The sequence below is a fragment of the Sus scrofa genome, chromosome 1 (genome assembly GCF_000003025.6).
Source record: "Sus scrofa isolate TJ Tabasco breed Duroc chromosome 1, Sscrofa11.1, whole genome shotgun sequence".
NCBI lineage: Eukaryota > Metazoa > Chordata > Mammalia > Artiodactyla > Suidae > Sus > Sus scrofa.
In genome coordinates, this window is record NC_010443.5 from 270,510,663 (window position 1) to 270,531,433 (window position 20,771).

The 20,771-nt window shown below is 57.5% G+C and overlaps 1 protein-coding gene across 1 annotated transcript in view; it reads left to right on the top strand.

Moving 5' to 3' along the window:
• Positions 1-12,315, top strand: part of HMCN2 (hemicentin 2) — a 158,973-nt gene extending 146,658 nt beyond the window's left edge. Inside the window, 13 exon segments of the mRNA XM_013993934.2 lie at positions 766-915; positions 2,813-2,950; positions 3,047-3,168; positions 3,523-3,760; positions 5,111-5,173; positions 5,297-5,419; positions 6,102-6,236; positions 7,531-7,659; positions 8,207-8,524; positions 9,442-9,561; positions 10,513-10,639; positions 11,823-12,094; positions 12,097-12,315. Of these exon segments, the coding sequence (XP_013849388.2) occupies positions 766-915; positions 2,813-2,950; positions 3,047-3,168; positions 3,523-3,760; positions 5,111-5,173; positions 5,297-5,419; positions 6,102-6,236; positions 7,531-7,659; positions 8,207-8,524; positions 9,442-9,561; positions 10,513-10,639; positions 11,823-12,094; positions 12,097-12,167 (2,006 nt within the window). The 3' untranslated portion in view covers positions 12,168-12,315.

Genomic DNA, 20,771 nt, shown 5'->3' on the forward strand with positions numbered 1-20,771 from the left:
TTAGGATCTTGGCAGTTGAGTGTGTTATGTTATTTTTCTGACAGATCATTGGCAATTGTTGTTAATTTCCCCCGAGAGCTGGTAAGTGGAGGAGCAGGCTAGCTTCTGTTTCTTGCCCCCTGGAATGCCATCTGCCCAAATGAGACAGCTGGCCCATTAGCGGGAGGAAGGAACCCCGCTGCGCCCGTACCATCCATCTGATTAGTGCCGAAGAGCTCCTGCTCGCAGACTGCCTGGCGGCTGCGAGAAGCTCAGCCCACCCCAGTCAGACCAGCTGCGGGGTGGCTGGAGCCAGGGCCACTGATGGAATGGGAGTCGTTCGGGTGGCAGCATTCAGCTCCTGGCTCGGTGCCCTGCCTCTCCGCCCTGGCTCCTCCAGGGTGCCAGCTCCCAACCACTCTCATGGACCCCTGGCATTTTTTAACCCAACGGGTCTTTGGCGCATCTGTGGCCCCACCTCCTCGGGTTAGACATAAACCAGCTCAAGTGTGGCTTGGGGGCCTGAGTGGCCCAGGTTTCCAAGAAGGTGATGGCAGAGCTAGAGTTAGAAGCTGGTACCATCCATGTGTGGCGCTCCTCGTCAATGCCTCCGAGGCCAGGGTCCCCTGGCATTGAGTTCATCAGCCATTAGCTGTGTGTCCTTGGGCAAATGACGTCCCCTCTCTGAGCCTCCGTTTACTCCTTCATGAAATGGATAATAGTGCCGGCATATCCCAAGGGCACAGAGGTGGGTGACGTCATTCTTGTCCTCTCCCTTCCTCGCAGGGGAGCCCCGGGGGAGCCGGGGCAGCATGATCGGGCTGATCAATGGCCACAGGTTTGGCGTGGCCACCCTGAACACCAGTGTGCAAAAAGAGGCTCATTCTGGGGTCACCACCATCCGCAGCAGCATCAGCCACATCCCTGCGAGCGTGGGTGAGTGGGGGCCAGAGCATCCATCTCCTGCATCCGGGGACCCTCCAACCCGAGCCGAGTCTGAGCCAAAGTGGATTGCGGTGCGGCCCCCTTCCTCCTCACCCCTCAGCCCCCAACCGGACAAAACTGCATTTCAAATCAGCCGAGACTTCCGTGGGGGCTCAGCGGGTTAAGAACCCAACTAGTATCCATGAGGATGCGGGTTCAATCCCTGGCCTCGCACAGTGGTTTAAGGATCTGGCACTGCTGTGAGCTGTGGTGTGGGTCACAGACGGGGCTCGGATCTGGTGTTGCTGGGGTTGTGGTGTAGACCAGCAGCTGCAGCTCTGATGTGACTCCTAGCCTGGGAACATCCATATGCTGTGAGTGCGGCCTGAAAAAGAAAACAAATAGAAATCAGCCCGAGAGAATGTGAAAGTACCAGGTTTATGTGCATGTAGGGTCAGATAATGACTTTTGAAACCACTGACTGCCGGGGGCCGGGGAGGTTTTTTCCCACTGTTAAGGCAAAAGCCGGAAGGGAAATGAAAGGATCACTGGGGTGGGGCCGAGGGGACAGAGGGCAGGAAATGCAATCAGCTAGAGAAGCAAGAAACATTCGCTTTCAAACAGATGCATCTAAGAGTGTGTCCTGAGCGGATGGAATGTTCTGGAGAGACATTGCAGGTGCTGCTGTAATGGACCCTGCCCTCTCACCCTGCCCAGGGGGTCCTGAAGCCCCTCAGGAGCATCCAGAGGAGGGAGAGGGCAGTGCCGACAGGGGCTTTGCTCAAAGCAGCTCCTCCAGAGCTGACCTTGACCGAAGACTGTGTGAGCAGTGAGGGGTCAGGGGACTCTGGCTGGGGCAGTCCCTCCAGGCCGGCGGTCAGCAGAGAGGAGTCAAGTGAGACATGGCCCAGATGCGGTGGCTGCTTCCACCTGCAGCAGCCGAGGAGAAGCATCTGGCCCCAGGCTCCGTTTAGTGAAGACAGAGGTGCAGGGAGGTCGAGAAGTTTCTGCTCCCAGGCACAGGGGCCCAGCTGGCTCCTCTGAACATCAGCCATCCCATACCTCTCTTCCGGGCCAGCAGTTGGGCTGAAAAGCTGGACCATCTCTGCCCCCAAACAAGCAGGGTTTCCACTTCCCCCAGTCCCAGACCCCCCCGCCCCACCCCAGAGGAGGGCCGAGCATCCTGGGAAGTTCTGAGAATCTGTGTTCAGGGCACTCTGGGGCTCTTTCCCCCAAGTCAGTGGTTTAGAACAATCTTGCCTCTCCTGGGCTCTTCTGGAAGGTGTCGGCAAGGAACGAGACTCAGTTGAATTTCAGCTGGTCCAGCATATGTGCAGGGACAGTCTGTGTGGACCCAGACTCTGTGGTGACCCAGTAGCCTCAATATTTATTGAACCTGGTTGAATATTAAATGCACTTCTTTGTATAGATGTATTTTGTGCAAGTTCCTGATGTGGCTCAGCAGGTTAAGAACCTGACTCGTATCCTTGAGGATGCGGGTTTGATCCCTGGCCTCGCTCAGTGGGTTAAGGGTCTGGCATTGCCATGAGCTGTGTCGTAGGTTGCCATCATGGCTCGGATCTGGCATGGCTGTGGCCGTGGTGCAGGCCGGCAGCTGCAGCTCCGATTCAGCTCTTGGCCTGGGAACCTCCATATGCAGCAAGGGTGGCCCCAAAAAGAACACATGATATTTTGTTAATTTGCACAAGTGCCCCATGAAGTAGACATTTGCCTTCACCACTTCCCAGGTTCTGATCCAGTACCTGGCCAGGTAATCGTGGGGCTGGGCCTGAGCTGGGAGGGAAGGGGCTGGAGGCTCCTGGGGGCGGGAGGAGCCACGGAGGACCTTGCGCAGGAGAGCGGCTGCCCTCGGATGGCTCTGACTCGGCCTCCGCGCCCACCCACTCAGGGCCTCTGATGCGGGTGCTTGTGGTCACCCTCGCCCCCGTCTACTGGGCTCTGGCCAGAGAGAGTGGAGATGCCCTGAACGGCCACTCCCTGACAGGTGGCAGCTTCCAGCAGCAGTCACAGGTGGAGTTTGCCACAGGTGAGTGGGGTCCCCCTCGGGGGGTTGGGCAGGGCTGGGTCTGAGCCAGGGCCTCTTCCCCGTGGTGACCCCAGGCTGGGTGGGGATGGATTGCAGGGGAGCTGCTTACCATGACCCAGGTGGCCCGGGGCCTGGATCCCAACGGCCTCCTTCTCCTCGACGTGGCGGTCAACGGCGTCATCCCTGAGAGCCTAGCGGACGCGGATCTGCAAGTGCAGGTGGGGTGGACGAGAGAGAATGGATATTCTGCCCCAAGCACCCTGAGCAGCCAGACCCGCTTTCCTTCCTGACCCAGTGGGGCTGGGGCGGGCCTGCTGCACTTGGGGTAGGGGGAACTCGCCGCCCGGGAGAGGATCTCTGGGCCGGACTTCGCCAAGGCAGGTGTTTTCCCCTTCCATAAACCAGAACGCCCGAGAGCCTGCCCAAGGGTGCCCAGCCGGTTGGAGGAAGCATGGGAAGGCCCCCAGGTCGCTGCTACTCTCAGCATCCCCAGCGAGGTGGGGGGGACTGAGGGTCCTGCCACTCCCCCCCCCAGAAGTTGATATTCTGAAGTCCTCCTCCTCCCCTGCCAGGACTTCCAGGAGCAATACGTGCAGGTGGGGCCCGGCCGGCTCTTTGTGGGCTCCACGCAGAGCTTCCTGCAAGACAGCCTCCCGACGCTCCTGCGCTGCAACCACAGCATCCAGTACGATGCGGCCCAGGGCCCCCAGCCCCAGCTGGTGCAGCACCTGCGGGTCTCCGCTATCCGCTCTGCCTTTGACCCTGAGGCCGAGGCCCTGCACTTCCAGCTCTCCACGGCTTTGCAAGCTGGTGAGTTCCCCCTGCACCACCCCATCTTCACTGCCCCCAGCCCTCGCAGGATCCTGCCAGGGGCCCCACCTGCAGAAGGGGTGACATCCCAGCCCCTGCATCCACTGGCCATGGACCAGAGATTCAGGACTGAGATAGCTCACCTCCTTGTCTGCCCTCTCCAAACTCTCCTTGGTTCCGTCCCCCCAACTGCAGCCCCAACAAGGACACAGTTCTTCAGGCCACTCTTGGCTAAACGCTATGGAGCCTTTCTCCAGGCCCCAAGATGAAGGTCCAACCCCCCAGGTTCGTGTTCAAGCCTCAAGCCATACCCAAGGAGCTCTTCTCAAGGGGGCCTGCACCAGAGGCCCCACCCAGGGCCACTGTTGGGACCCTCGGAGACACACATGAACACGCCTTGTGTTCTCAACCACTGGGTGCTAAAGATACACCTGTTACCATTATTTGAGGTCCCAGTGTGTCTTTAACATTGAACTTGGGGGAGTTCCCGTCGTGGCGCGGTGGTTAACGAATCCGACTAGGAACCATGAGGTTGCGGGTTTGGTCCCTGCCCTTACTCAGTGGGTTAACGATCCGGCGTTGCCATGAGCTGTGGTGTAGGTTGCAGACGTGGCTCGGACCCTGCGTTGCTGTGGCTCTGGCGTAGGCCGGTGGCTACAGCTCCGATTGGACCCCTAGCCTGGGAACCTCCATATGCTGCGGGAGCGGCCCAAGAAATGGCAAAAAGACAAAAAAAAAAAAAAAAAAAATTGAACTTGGGACAGTGATGGGAGCATAACTTTGACATCAGGCAGACCCCTCGTTCAAGCCCAGCCTTGCCACATCTCGGCTGTGGGACCTTGGAAGCAATGCCCTGGCCTTCTCTGAGCCTCAGTGTTCCCATCTGTAGAATGGTCTGGCTCTCTCCAAACCCTCAGCCGGCACCCAGTGACTGCTTTATCAAGGGGGCTGTCCCCACACGTACCACCTGCTTGCTGCCCATCAGATGCTCTCCTTGACCCATTGTGTGCCCTCCTTGCCCAGCCGCTGACCACACCCGTCCCTCTGGATTCTCAGAGCACGGTTTTGCACGTGTGGACCTCCCGTTGCATGTTTTTCATTAGTCAGCTCTCCCACATCTGCAGTGGCCTGGCCAGCCCACCATGAGCCCCTCAGGGCACCTCTAGGTGACTAGACACAACCCAAGCTACTGTCTCCAACAGGCTGATGCTCTGGGTGCTGGGCTGGCTCAGGACAGGGCCTGCGCCCCCAGCTGAGGAGGCCTTGGCCTGGCCAAGCCAGTGGGAGGAAGCCACCAGCCTGGGTCCTCTGTCCCCAGGCGCCTGAGGGCCTGTCCCCCTTGCCTTGCAGAAGAGAATGAAGTTGGCTGCCCAGAGGGCTTTGAGCTGGACACCCAGGGAGAGTTTTGTGTGGGTGAGTGCTCCCCCAACGCCGCATGGACAAGGGAGGCCTCTCAGGCTGAAGGGACGCGCTGTCCCAGCCAGCTGGCGGGAGGGCGTGTGAGCACAGACCAGCAGACCCCTGTCCATCCCCCAGACAGGGACGAGTGCTTGGGTGGCCCCAGCCCCTGCTCCCACGCCTGTCACAACGCGCCTGGCCGCTTCTCCTGCTCCTGCCCGGCTGGCTTTGCCCTGGCCAAGGATGGCAGGAACTGCAAAGGTGAGTGGGCCCCAGGTGGAGAGGCCCCCCTTGGACCTGGCCCAGCTATGTGCAGGGAGATTCTGGGGCCGGGACCCAGGCCAGGGGGCACATCCCTTGGGGGACGCAAGCCTAGGGAGAACTTCCTGTTTTGAAGGCCTCAGAGGAGAGGCTTAAGTACCCAGGGTGCTGGGGATCCCCAAAAACACACACGTGACTGCCACTGCTCACGGCATTCCTACCCATGGAGCCTGGACACGGCCTCAGAAGCTCTCCCAGCCCTCAGTGGGCACTTCCAGCCAACTGGGCTTGGACGTGAGCTGACAGCTCTCTGCCCTGCTCGCTCTGTTTGCTCCCCTTCACGAAGTTGCTAGACCACAAATCTGAGCCTAGGATGCTATCTGGACACTGGGCCCCCCAGCTGCATCCCTCCATCCTGCCAGTGGGGCCTGATGCTGCCAAGTCTCTTTAGGGCACCCAGAGGGCATCATCTGCAGTCTTACCTCAGATGCCTCAGGCCAAGGCCCTTGGTCCCTCGGGCTTGGCTCTGTGTTGCCAAGGGTGCCAAGATGATGGGCAGAGCTAGAAGGCAGGGGCGGGGACCTTCGTGCCAGCAGCTTCTGGGCCTGAGCACAGAGCCTCTGCCGGTGTGCTGGGCCTGGGGGCAAGTGTTCATGCAGCCCCCGCCCCCGTCCGCCCCCAGATGTGAACGAGTGTGCATGGGATGGCGACCTCTGCCGAGAGGGACAGCGCTGCATGAACCTGCTGGGATCCTACCGCTGCCTCCCGGATTGCGGGCCCGGCTTCCAGGTGGCTGCCGATGGAGCCAGTTGTGAAGGTGACAGGGGCACGGTGCAGGGCTGTCCTCCTCCTGGGAATCCAGTGGTTGCCAGGGTTCAGCAGAGGGGCTGCTGTGTCTTCAGGGAAACCAGAAGTCTCTTGCCAGAAAGACTGGCGAGGCCGGGCAGAAAGACTGAGCTGGGCTCAGGGGCTGCCAGTCCTCGCCGGGCCTGGCTGCTGTCAAAGGCCTGAGCACCTTTGACGCGTGTCTTTTCCTTTCTGGGCCTCAGGCTTCTCATCTGTCCTCTGAAGGGGGAGCAGGTCAGGGACGGCAGACGTGAGACATCCGCTCCACTTCCCTGTTCCCCACGTGGAGCAGGTCCAGCCGAGAGAGGGCCTCTGAGTCCTTCTCAGCACAGCTTCTCCAGCTACAGTGAACCAGCTGCAGTTAGCGCTTGAGATAAAACCGAGGTGCCACCCCGGACGGGTGACCTCTAGGGTCCTTCCTGCTCTGGCATTCTCGGGTTTCATGATTGTGGGTCCTCCTGTTTCCTCCAAGAGAGGACAGCATGGAGGGGGACAGCGTGGTGACCTTGGACTCAGAAGAGGCGGTCGTCCCACTTCAGTGACTTAATAGGGTGCCTCTGCCTCCCCCCTTCCTCCTTCCCTCCCTCCCTTCCTCTTTCTTTCTTTTTTTTTTTTTTTTTCTTTTTATAGCTGCACCTGCGGCATCTGGAAGTTCCCAGGCTAGGGACCTATTCGGAGCTGCAAGCTGTCGGCCTACACCACAGCTCATGGCAACGCCAGATCCTTAACCCACTGAGTGAGGCCAGGGATCGAACCTGCATCCTGATGGACCCTATATCAGACTGAGCTATAACAGAAGCTCCCTTTCCTTCTTTCTCAGCGTGTCTTGAGCTCTGCCATTATACCAGCGTCCTAAGCTCCTGACCTGTGTGATCCATCTCCCCCCTGCCTCCCCCGACCCCATAATGGAGTCTTGTCATGACTCCTTTTTACAGATGAAGAAACTGAGGCTCAGAGAGGGACCGTCACTGGCTTAAGCATCAGGAGATAGGGAGTGCACAGTCCGAACCCGGGACTCTGTCCCCAAAGAGCACCTTTGAAGCCCCTTCCTTCTTGAAGTCCTCTCCCCAGAAGCCTCTCACCCTCCCGAGCTGGAATGTTGGAAGGGGTGGATGCAAACACTGACATTCCATCTCGTGGCACTGGCCTTGAAGGGGACGGGGATGAAGCCCAGAGGTGTCCCCAGGGAGAGGCGTGGTGTGTCCTAGGGGAAGGAGCTCGGGCTCCGCACACCCCCAACACCCCACCCACCCTTGCTTTTCCAGACGTGGACGAGTGTCTGGAGCAGATGGACGAGTGTCACCCGAACCAGATCTGTGAGAACACCCCAGGCGGGCACCGCTGCAGCTGCCCCAGGGGGTACCGGATCCAGGGCCCCGGCCTGCCCTGCCTAGGTATGGGGAGAGTCACCCCCTCGCTGGGACCCTGGTCAGCACCCCCAGCTCACAGACAGGATGTTATTACAAAGGGGCGATGAGTTGTGACGAAAACTGCAGCCAGCCCTCATCGTGTGCCCACCACGGCTCTGGATCGGTGCTTTGCCCACTGTTCTGCACCAAAACCTCACACCTGGCCCCTCAAGGTCACCTTCCCTGGGAGCCCAGGAGGAGGAGGAGGGTGGAGAGAAATGGGTGGGTCCTGGAGAGGCTTTGCCGGCAGGATGGGCCTCGCCGGGAGACTGAAGGGAGGGCGCAGAGGGACCGTGGGGTCTGGGGCGCTGCGCTGGGGGAGGTTGGGGCCTCTGCGCAGTCGAGGCTGGAGTGGGAGAGGAGGCTGGGGGCGGGCCAGGACGAGGGCTTGGCGGCAGGCCCGTGAGCAGCAGGTGAGGCAGCTGGATTCTAGGGAAAGCCAGAGAGCAAGAGAGAGGGCTGGGGCCAGGTGGAGCGGCTGCAGTCGCCCGGAGCCGCCCGCAGCGCCCTGCCTGGCCCGCCTCCTTTCCAGATATAAACGAGTGCCTGCAGCTGCCCAGGACCTGCGCCTACCAGTGCCACAACCTCCAGGGCAGCTACCGCTGCCTGTGCCCGCCAGGCCAGACCCTCCTCCGAGATGGCAAGACTTGCACCCCGCTGGAGCACAATGTACAAAACGTGACCACTGTCAGCCACCGAGGCCCCCTGGTGCCCTGGCTGCGTCCCCGCGCCCCCATCCCCGGCGGTTCCTATCACGCCTGGGTCTCCCTCCGACCGGGCCCCAGAGCCCTGAGTGTGGTTCGGGCCTGGTGCCCGCCTGGCTTCATCCGGCAGAACGGCATCTGCACAGGTAAGACTGAACCCCAGCAATGCCTTGGGGACACACCCTGCTACGTTCTCTGGCTCCTAGGCTGCGGTGTGGACACCACGCCCACATTCAGAAACCCAGGGCTCCCAGCAAGCGGGGTAGGCAGTGCTTCCTCGCCACCCTGTGTCTTGAAGCCCTGACTGCGCTAAACGTCCAGGGGCTTCCCAAGCGGATGGAGTATTTCCCAAACCATTTGACTTCAGGACACTTTACCCCAGGGGAGGGCAAATGTTCCCAGGAACCCACTTTGAGAAACACGCCTCTTGGCGCACAGAGGCGGAGCAGTCAGGGCAGGAAGGAGATTACTCCAGGGTGACATGAGAATGTGAACAGGGGAGTTCCCGTTGTGGCTGCGTGGTTAACAAATCCAACTAGGAACCATGAGGTCGAGGGTGCAATCCCTGGCCTCGCTCAGTGGGTTAAGGATCTAGCGTTGCTGTGGCTGTGGTGTAGGCCGGCAGCTATAGCTCCTATTGGACCCCTAGCCTGGGAACCTCCATATGCTGCAGGTGTGGCCCTAAAAAGACAAAAAGAAAAGAAAAATAATGTGAATGGGGACTGGCAAGTGCCATGGGGTTGAGGGGTCCAGGAGAGCCCAGGGCCCTGCAGAGACTGGCGCGGGGCTGCAGTGGGGGCAGGGGGTGGGATAGCCTGGAGGGCAGATATGCTTCAGCATCGCCGCAGAGGGACCTGTTCCGGAGCACTGTGTGGCCCCCACGCCTCGGGGACCATCCAGCGGGGTGGGCGGGACAGGGAGGAGGCCTGGGCTGCCTAGTCGGGACGTCCCGGCTTGTCCGGAGCTGGCGGGCAGGCACGCGGCCACCCTGGCCTCTGTGACTCAGGGTTTCTCTGCCCCCATTCCCTCCGCCCTCCCCTGCCCACCCTGCGCCCCGGGCCAGACCTGGACGAGTGTCAGGTGGGGAACCTGTGCCAGCACGCCTGCCGGAACACCGAGGGCAGCTACCAGTGCCTCTGCCCCGCGGGCTACCGCCTCCTCCCCAGCGGGAAGAACTGCCAGGGTGAGGGGCTGCCCAGGGTGGGGCCTCCCAGACGCCACTGCTGCCAGAGGGGCCAGGCGGGGGGCTTCGTGGGAAGGGGCATCTCTCACCCAGCCGCCTGTCTCCAATCCCTTTCCAACCATCTCCTGTGGAGGAGGGGCAGGAAGCGAGCTCAGAGGGGTTAGGTGACCCCCTCCCAGGTGGCCAGAGCCAGGCCAGGACCCCCACTCCAAGCAGGAACTAAGAGCTGGCGTGGGCAGGCTCTGGAAGCAGCCCCGGGGGCTGATAGCAGCTCTGCTGTGTGTTGCTGGGCAACTCACTTCATCTCTCTGTGCCTCAGTCTCCTGGTGAGATGGGGCTAACCCAGCCCTCCCCTAAGTGTTCGGATGAGCTGCGTGGAGGGTGGGCACAGAGCCGGTGTTGGCACAAGGTGGCTGCTGCTGGAGAAGCAGTGAAGCCTTTAACTCCCAGGCCAGCATGCTTTCCCTAACTGAGGGGCCCTGGCACCCAGGCCGGGCATGCTGCGTCACCCTGCAAAGCGGGCATCGTGTCTGCCTGGCCGGTCTCCGTCCCTCAGGGACCTCCGTCCCTCACTGGGGTCAGTGAATGGCCTCTGAGAGGGAGGGGCTCCCACGGAGACAGAGAAGGATCATGGGTAGTGGCCACTCTGGGCCTGAGGGCAGCCCTTAATCCACCCCGCCTCAGCCTCTCTACCCCAGCTCTAGGCTCAGGGGGTCCCCAGAGGGCCCACCTGGGGAGATGGGGAGGTGCTGGGGGCCTGCCGGCTGGGCTGTCGAGGATCAGGCTGGCTGGGGACTGGGATGGGGCTGCCCACCTCCGCTGTCCTCCGAAGGCATTTCTCTCCCCCGTGACCCTCCCCGACGCCTTCTCTGGCTCCTGCCTCGGGCCCTCCCCCTCCCCCCCCTCTACCCATCTTTCCATCCCTATCTCCTCACCAACCTCCCCACCCAGACATCAACGAGTGTGAGGAGGATGGCATCGAGTGTGGGCCCAGCCAGATGTGTTTCAACACCCGTGGCAGCTACCAGTGTGTGGACACGCCATGTCCTGCCACCTACCGGCAGGGCTCCAGCCCCGGGTAAGGGCAGAGTTGGCTGCGGAGTGAATGGGGCGGACTGCCTGCCTGGAGCTGACCCTCTGGCTCCTGTCCAGCCGGACTCCACCTCCAGGCAGGCCACGTCTCAGGCGGGGGCCCTCCCAGGGCCAGTGGGCCAGCTCTGCGGGAACTCCTGGCCACAGGGCCCCTGGGCTCACCTCATCAAGAGCACCTTCCTGGAGTTCCCGTCGTGGCGCAGTGGTTAACGAATCCGACTAGGAACCATGAGGTTGTGGGTTCGGTCCCTGCCCTTGCTCAGTGGGTTAACGATCCGGCATTGCCGTGAGCTGTGGTGTAGGTTGCAGCCGCGGCTCGGATCCCGCGTTGCTGTGGCTCTGGCGTAGGCCGGTGGCTACAGCTCCAATTCAACCCCTAGCCTGGGAACCTCCATATGCCGCGGGAGCGGCCCAAGAAATAGCAACAACAACAACAACAACAACAAAAGACAAAAAGACAAAAAAAAAAGAGCACCTTCCTGCAGCCTCCGGGGGTGCGAGCTGGGCTGGACCCTCTCATTTCCTGCACAGTGATGCTTCCACTGAGCATGGAGCCCAGGCAGCTGGGGGAGGGGTCCTGGGAGGTGGACACACAGGAGCACGTGGACACACTCATGAAACTCTGGACACGGGAACACACGCACAGAGACACATAAACCCCACCCAGAATCCCGCACAAAACGCCAGGACTCAGGCGCACACAGCCACACAAACACAAAATACATTTCCTCCCCATTACACACAGTGGCTACACGCACGGGGACCTTGGCTGGCAGAAGCTGCAGCCAAAGTATCCTGGGCGTGACTTGCGCCAGACTCTGCTAATCAGGAAGCCTAGGTCGAGCTGGGGGCGTGGGGGTGAGAGGGAGTGAGTGACCTTGGCAAGGCTGAGCCCCCCACCCCACCCGAGCTGCAAATCCAGAGTGCATGACCCAGCTCTGGAGCTCCCGGGACCTGAAGGGCTGTTAAGACCGGCGGGAATGGGCGTCCCTGGCTTCTTTGGGCCTCTGTTTGCAACTCTCAAAAGTGGGCGCTTGCAGAGAAGCATGTGGGTCCGCGGGGCGGGGGCGCAGGCGGTGCACGGGACAACTCCGGAGGTGGGGGGCTGAGGTCGGGTTTATGCAGGATCCGATGGCAACCCGGAATCGGTCGGTCTGTCCCGCCCGCAGGACATGCTTCCGGCGCTGCTCGCAGGACTGCAGCGCCGGCGGCCCCTCCACGCTGCAGTACAAGCTGCTGCCGCTGCCCCTGGGCGTGCGCCCCCTCCACGACGTGGCCCGCCTCGCCGCCTTCTCCGAGGCCGGCGTCCCCGTCAACCGCACAGAGCTTACGGTGCTTGAGCCCGACCCGCGCAGCCCCTTCGCGCTGCGCCAGCTGCGCGCGGGCCACGGCGCGGTCTACACCCGCCGCGCGCTCACCCGCGCCGGCCTCTACCGGCTCACGTGCGCGCCGAGGCGCCGCGCCACCAAAGTGTCTTCGTCCTGCTCATCGCCGTGTCCCCCTACCCCTACTGAGGGCCAGCGACCTCTGACCTCCGGGGTGGAGGGCGGGGAGGAGCCGGCCCCGCCCCCTCCGCTAGGTGGCCGTTATCCACGCCACCTGCCCTGGCAAGAAACGTCATCTTCTCCCGTCCCATGCGTCAGTAAGACCTTCAGCAAACAGGACCCTGGGCACAGCCTTGACCCCAGGACAGCAAGAATCGGAGCTCCCCCACTCGCCCCCTGCCCCGCTCATGGTGGGGGCGCGGAGACCAGCAGGCAGGTGACAAAGGCTGCCCTGAGGAGGCAAAGACCACAGGCAGGGCTGGGGTGAAGCCTGGCGGGTTCTCCAGGCTTGCCCCACGCCCCAGGGAGCCTGGGCCAGGACACCCAAGGGTAGGGCAGATGGCAGCAGCTGTCACCCGCCATACCTAACACTGTATCCCGAACCCAGTGTGTATATGTATACCATAAAAACATTTGTTTTTACACAATTCGCTGTCTTCAGTTACTTGGCTTTCATAAGGAGGGGCTTTGCTGGGAGGGAGATGCCGCAGTTCTGGTCCAGGCGCCCCCGCCTCCTTATGAATAAGGCGGATCAGACACCTTTCTGGACTCAGTTTCTCATCCAGAAATAGAAAATAGGACAGTATCTCAGCCCCAGCCCACCCCCAGGGCTGTGGGGAAAATTAAATGAGAATGCCATGGATCACACAGACAGCAGCTATACATACGGTTGCAAAAAGTACTTCTTAATGAAGAATAATTCCTAAATTATGCTTAATGCATTAATTAAGCGTAATCATTTAATCATCCTCTAAAGATTCGTTAGGGCTACGTATGTGCCAGGCAGCGAACGTGAACTCCTGTGCTCATGACCTTTTGTTCTCGGGATGAAGAGTTTATAAACAGCAAGGAAATGAAGAATGAAATGTGTCCCTGTCAGCTAGCGAGGCTGCTGGGGAGGAAGCCAAGTTGGGAAGTGCAGGTTGGGGGGACTTTTTTTTTTTTTTTTTTTGGTCTTTTTTCCTTTTTTAGGGCCACACCCACGGCATATGGAGGTTTCCAGGCTAGGGGTCGAATCGGAGCTACAGCTGCTGGACTACACCACAGCCACAGCTACACGGGATCCAAGCCACATCTGCGACCTATACCACAGTTCACAGCAACGCCGGATCCTTAACCCACTGAGCAAGGCCAGGGATCAAACCTGCAACCTCATGGTGTCTATTGGATTCGTTTCTGCTGCGTCACAACGGGACCTCCTGGGGGGGACTTTTTAATAGGACATCAGGGTGGGCCTCACTGAGAAAGTGGCCTCAGAGCAGAGGCCGGAGGAAGGTGAGAGAGACAGCTGTGCAGACATCTGCGGGAAGGGTGTTGTGGCAGAGGGAACAGCAAACACCAGGGCCCTCAGGCAGGAGGATGCTCTGGGGTGGAGGTCCAGCAGGGAGGTGGGGGGCAGCGGAGCCTTCCAGCCACGCGAGGGGAAACAGAGAAGGAATCTCCGGGTGCATTTCATAGATGGAGAAAAGGACACTCAGACGGAACAATGGCCCAGTCACTTGCCGGGTAGGTGACTGGTTAATGGTTAGACTGGCAACAGCCCCACTGAGTCTTCCCCGGGGCACTCCCACTTTCAATGCTGGTTTCTTTTGAATCAGGGGTCTGCAGACACCTGCTGTAAAGGACCAGATAGTGAATGTTTTTGGCCTTGAGGACCCCATGATGAAACTACTCTCCTGGCCATTGCGTGAAAAAACAGCCACTGTCAACGCACATAGGAGGAGCAAGGCTGGGTTCCAATCACACTTTATTTATGGACGTGGACATGCGAAGTTCATAAAGTCTTCGTGTGTCTTGCAACCGTCGTCTTTTGATTTTTTTTCCAACCATTTACAAATTGCAAAGGCCATCTTAGCTTGCAGGCTTTATAAAACCGAATAGGGACCATAGTTTGCCACCCCTGCTTTAAAGCACAGAAGTCACCAACGGTGGGATTTCAGGCTGGGTAGGGGAGAGATTCCGGGAGGGGGGGGAAGAGGGAAGGAGGGGCCTCCCAGTTCCCCTTCAGACTCCGTTTGTCCAGGGCCCACCTGTAAAGATTTTCCTTGGATGGAATCACCCTCTTTGTGCAGCCCTGGGGGTCATGGGTCATGATTAAGCCCCGCCCTTTGCTGGGCTATTACTTTTTTTTTTCGTCTTTTGAGGGCCGCACCCGTGGCATATGGAGGTTCCCAGGCTAGGGGTCTAATCCAAGCTGTTGCGGCTGGTCTACACCACAGACACAGCAATGCAGGATCTGAGCCGCGCCTGCCACCTATACCATAGCTCATGGCAATGCCGGATCCTTAACCCACTGAGCGAGACCAGGGATCGAACCTGCAACCTCATGGTTCCTACTCGGATTCATTTCCGCTGCGCCACAATGGGAACTCCTGGGCTGTTACTTTTTTATGAGCCAGGGACTTTTCAGCCCACGAAAGGGTCCGTCTTTGGGCCGTGGCATTGAGAGGGAAGACCTGCGCAGGGAATGGGCCCACCCTCTTTCACCCCTGCTCTCTGCCCTCTGTCACTCCCCAGTCTCACCCTGGCCCATCATGTTTATCAAATGACTATTTGTTGACTGTTCAGTATCTCGTAGACTTGAGTTTATTTAATTTTCCCAGGAACTCCAAAAGCAAAACAAACAAACAAACAAAAAACAAAATAAAACAAAACAAACAATACTGTGTGTCCATTTCACAGATGTGGCTTGGGAGCTCAGAGAAGGTGAGTCACTTGTCCAAGCTCACACAGCCTGGAGGGCAAGCCCATCTGACTCTGCAGCCCAGGCCTCTAGCCTCCAGGCTCCCCTGCCTCCACTCTCCAAGGGTGGAGGTTGGGGGGGAAGAGGAAGGGCGAGGAGCAGCAAGACAAGAGGAGAGATTATGGCAATTCCAGACCGGAGGAGCCGCCCAGGGAGTGTTGGTTCTGTTGGCCTCCTCCCCTCCCCCATCCTCTCCTAAAGTCCCCAGTTGAGGGTCTGAAGCAAACAAGTGAGAACGAGTGATTCCTTGAAGTCCTGCCGCAAGGCGTGGTGGACTCGGCCTGGAATCCAGGCTGCGATTCTGTGTCCTGTGCTCCCCGAGTCCACTCACATCCACGGGATGGTGGCGAGGAGAGGAGGCGCCCCGCCCCCAAAGGGGTGCTTTCCACTCCTGCTTTTCTGGCTGCCGGCCACCACTGGCCCCGGCCCATCCAGCTGCCTGGCTTCCTGGTGCCAACTGACCTCCGAGGCGGTTCTGAACGGTCAAGGGTGGAAAACAGCCCTGCAGGTCACTCATTAAACTCCCCGATGCAGCTTTTCCAAGAACCCACAGTGGACTCTGTGTTCCCTCCGGGTGGGGACGGGCAACCCAGGGTCCAGCCCAGAGGACGCGCTCTGTTCCCAGGGCCAGTGCCCAGGCCTGGACAGCGGCAGTGTGGCTTCTGGGGCCACCTATGAGATGGTTGTAGGGCGAGGTGCTTGGGGTTTCTATAGGCCTGGGCCCCTCCCCGACCTGCAGTGCAGAGCCCTTGAGCGGTAAGGGAGAAACGGAGAAGAGAGACCTAAGTCCGTGGTTGGGTGCACAGGCTGTACTGTGCTTACAGGTTGCCGGGGGAGTTATCGAGATGGCAGCCTGTTTTCTTTCTTTCTTTCTTTTTTGGCTGCCCCATGGCATTTGGAGTTCCCGGGTCAGAGATCAGATTTGAGCTGTAGTTGTGACCTAAGCACTGCTGCCACAAGGCTGGATCCTTAACCCACTGTGCTGGGCGGGGGATCAAACCTTTGTCCCAGCGCTCTGAAGACGCCACTGACCCCATCGTGCCACAGCGGGAACTCCTGAGATCACATCCAATGAACATGTCCTTCAAGGTGGCCCCAACAATCACAGCCCCCTTGGGTACAGTGCATAAGGGCAGGCTCTAGGCACAGACAGGAAGACAGGTGAGGTGACTCCTGCAGAGGTACAGGGGAGAGGTGCTGGCGATCTAGGACACAGCAGTGGGAAGACGGAGGAGAAGCCAGACCTTCCCGTTCCTTCACCTTGTGGCTGGAGACTTCAGGCATCTTCTGGGGGCCGGTGCGAGCGAGAGCATGTGACAAGGGACCGATGTGGTGGGAGGAGGGGAAGGGGTCAGAGAAGCATCCACAAAGAACAATATGTGCAAAGACCATCAGACAAAGAGTTGGCATGTTGAAGAAACCACCAACAGGCAGTGCAGCTGGAACACAGTAGGTGAGAAAGACGAGGAAGCGTGGGGTTCTAGAGCTCAACCTAGGAGTGATGGGAGAGCATCAGAGTCTTTTTAGAAATCGCTTTAATTCATTAATATTTCAGAATATATCTCTGAGCTTAAAAAATCTTTTTAGAAAAAGATAGCTACGGGGAGTTCCTGTCGTGGCTCAGTGGTTAACGAACCCAACTAGGAACGATGAGGTTGCAGGTTCAGTCCCTGGCCTTGCTCAGTGGGTGAAGGATCCGGTGTTGCCGTGAGCTGTGGTGTGGGTCGCAGATGCAGCTCGGATCCCGCGTTGTTGTGGCTCTGGCGTAGGCCGGCGGCTACAGCTCCGATTCAACCCCTAGCCTGGGAACCTCCATATGCCGCGGGTGTGGCCCTAAAAAGACAAAAAAGACCAGAAAAAAAAAAAGCTACAATACTCTTATCATACCTTAAGAAAATCAACGGGAGTTCCCATCGTGGCTCAGTGGTTAACGAATCCGACTAGGAACCATGAGGTTGTGGGTTCAATCCCTGGCCTTGCTCAGTGGGTTAAGGATCCGGTGTTGCCGTGAGCTGTGGTGTAGGTTGCAGATGCGACTCTGATCCCACGTTGCTGTGGCTCTGATGTAGGCCAGTGGCTATAGCTCCAATTCAACCCCTAGCCTGGGAACCTCCATATGCTGCAGGAGCAGCCCAAGAAATGGCAAAAAAAAAAAAAGGAAAGAAAATCAATGATGCTTCCTTGCTATCATCAAATAGCCTGTCAGAGTTCAAACTTCCAATTGCTCATAAAAATGGTATTTCTTTTATGCTTAAAAACTCCCCAGGATCCAGATAAGTTCTGTGCGTTGTGATTGATTATGCCATCTATGTCTTTTAGCTCAAAGTTTCCCCCCTCTCTTTTTTTTTTTTCCTTAAAAATTTAAAAATAAATTCACTGATGGCTTAACAGCTTAAGGATCTGGTGTTGCCACTGCTGTGGCGTGGGTTCGATCCGTGGCCCGGGAAATTCCGATGCCACGGGCATGGCCAAAAAATAAATATATTTTAAAAATAAACTTTATTGAGATAGAATTATTCTAGGACTGCAGGGCTGATTCAACACCTGAAAAATCAAGCAATGTATTTCACTGTCTTTTAAAGAGAAAATCATATGACCATCTCAAAAGATGCAGAAAAAACATTTGACAAAATTCGGCCCCTACTCATGACCAAAACATAAAAACGAACTTCTTCACCTGTGAAAAACATCTAAGAAAAACCCACACTGACTGAAAGCCTTCTCACTCAAATCTGGTACAAGACAGGATGCCCACTCTCACCAGTGCTATTCAACATAGTTTTGGAAATCCTAGCCACAGCAATTAGACAAACAAAAGAAATAAAAGGCATTCAAATAGGAAGAGAAGAGATAAAACTGTCCCTGTATGCAGATGACATGATACTATACACAGAAAACCCTAAGGACTCAACCCCAAAACTACTTGAACTGATTAATAAATTCAGCAAAGTAGCAGGATATAAGATTAACATTCAGAAGTCAGTCGCATTTCTGTATACCAGCAATGAAACATTAGAAAAGGAATACAAAAATACAATACTTTTTAAAATTACACCTCACAAAGTCAAATACCTAGAATACACCTGACCAAGGAGGTAAAGGACTTATATGCTGAGAACTATAAAACTATAATCAAAGAAATCAAAGAAGACGTAAAGAAATGGAAAGATATTCCATGTTCCTGGATTGGAAAAATCAATATTGTAAAAATGGCCATACTACCCAAAGCAATCTACAGATTCGATGCAATCCCTATCAAATTACCCATGACATTTTTCACAGAACTAGAACAAACAATCCAAAAATTTATATGGAACAACAAAAGACCCAAAATCGCCAAAGCAATCCTGAGAAACAAAAACCAAGCAGGAGGCATAACTTTCCCAGACTTCAAAAAATATGACAAAGCCACAGTCATCAAAACAGTGTGGTACTGGTATCAAAACAGACAGACAGACCAATGGAACAGAATAAGGCACCCGGAAATAAACCCTGACACCTATGGTCAATTAATCTTTGACAAGGGAGGCAAGAACATAAAATGGGAAAAAGAAAGTCTATTCAGCAAGCATTGCTGGGAAACTTGGACAGCTGCATGCAAAGCAATGAAATTAGAACACACCTCACACCATGCAGAAAAATAAACTCAAAATGGCTGAAAGACTTAAATATAAGACAAGACACCATCAAACTCCTAGAAGAGAACATAGGCAAAACACTCTCTGACATCAACCTCATGAGTATTTTCTCAGGTCTCTATTCTGAGCCAACATTATTGTCTGCATTAAAAAAAAAAAACCTAAGATATTTACAAACATCTATTGCAATTAATCAGCAAATTCAGCAAGGTTGCAGAACCCAAGGCAAATAGGCAAAAATCAGGTGTATTTCTATACACTCGCAACAACCAGTTGGAAAATAACATTTAACGTATTACTTACAATAGCATCTGAAAACTTAAAATACTTAGAAATGCATTTAATGAAAGAGAAACAAGAACGTACCCTGAGAACTCTAAACATTGCTCAGACCTCTGAGTCAGGGTGGATCTTTCGGCACTCCCACTAAAATGAGGACTTTCATACCGCCCCTCAGAGGTGCCCCAACCTGCCAGGTCCTCCTTTTCTCCAAATAAAAGACTTGGGCATGTGCCTGAGGCTAGGCCTCCACCGCCAAGTCCTCCCAGGCGTCCAATAAAATATCCATCTGGAGCAGCCATACCTGTGACCCCACGAAGCCCTATCTCTTGTAGCATGAGAGGCACCCTTGTTCATCCCGATGCGGCCAGACCCATGATAACTACAGATTCCTTCCCAGTTTCAGCTTGTCCACCCCACCTGGTCCATGCACACGCCATCAATTGCAGGGAGCTGCGGCTCCATCTGTAAGTCGGTTTGGAGCCTCCGCCCTCCTGAAGGACTCAAAGCTATGCATGCCTGAGTGAGAGGGTGGGGACGGGGACTGGCTAGGGAGGGGCTGAGAGGGACAAAGTGAGCTGCCTCTGCTGCTGAGGCTCCCTTTCGCTGGCTGCTTGCTTCTTGGTTGCAGGAAGAGGCCTGGGTCAGGGCTGCCTGCTTACCATTCCTTACACTGCCCCCACCCCCACGCACCCCCCACGTCTCACCCGCCCCCCACCCTCATACCCGCGCATCCCTCCCCTATCCCCCACCTCTGCCGCATGCCCTCCCCACCCCCAACACTCTTCTCCCCCCCTCCCTCTGCCTGGGGCTGAATGACTAACTCGGCAGGGGCTGCCTGGGGGCTCCCACCTCCAGGGGGATTCAGGGCTGGGGGCTGGGAGGACTTGGGAAGCTGCCCTCTTGGGGTGGGGGTGGGGGGGGGTCAGTCCCACCCAAAGCTGTGCCTTGGACAGGTTGGGGCTTGCTGTTTTACTGCTTTGCGGCCTTTAAACCAGGCTGAGAAACTTCTGTCAGAACCTTCTGAAGGCCAGACTCCCTGCTTCTTTTTGCAAGCAAGAAGCTTCCCTCTGTGAACCTCTGCTTCCCTGCTGCTTAATGAGGCAGCACTTGGCCAGTCGTCTATGCACTATTTGTGTGTGTGTGTGTGTGTGTGTGTGTGTGTGTGTGTCTTTTTGGGGCCACACCAGCGGCATATGGAAGTTCCCAGACTAGGGGTCCAATGGGAGCTGCAGCTGTGGCCTACTCTGCGACCTACCCCACAGCTCAGGGCAACCCTGGAACCCAACCCACTGAGCCAAACCAAGGATCGAACCTGCATCCTCACTGATACTAGTCGGATTCTTTTCCACTGCACCACAAGGGGAACTCCCTCTATGCACCATTTACTGGGTGCCCTCGGGAGTTGGGTCAGGTGCCAGGCTCCGAGGAGACAGCCATGAAGCAGCCCTGGACGGAGGAGGGACGAAACCCCGAACCTTCTAGGGGTACCTCCACCTCGGCTTCTTCGGAGTATAATGGGCCCCCTCGAGTAGGGGCAAGGGAGGGTCTTTGAGGTCTGCAGAAAGGCCACCAAAGACGGGCATGAAACTCGGGGGCCTTAGGGACTTTTAGCCCTGCTCCCTCCACGAAGCCCTTGAGCGTCCCCTACGGGCAGGCGGCAAGTCTCCAGCAGGAGGGCTGTCACCCTGCCAGGGGCGCGGGTTCCAACCACGGGTGCGCGCAGGGGAGCCTCCAGCCCGCGGTCCGGGGTGGGGAGGCCCTCCGGCCAGGGCGAGGGAAACCCCGGCCGCCGGCGGCCAGCTTCTGGGCAGTCCGAAGGGTGTGAAGACCAGGGTGGGGGAGGGGAGGCAGGGGTGGGGAGGGGCGGGGCGGATAAGGAGGGAAGGGGAGGGGCGAAGGGGGAGGGGAGGC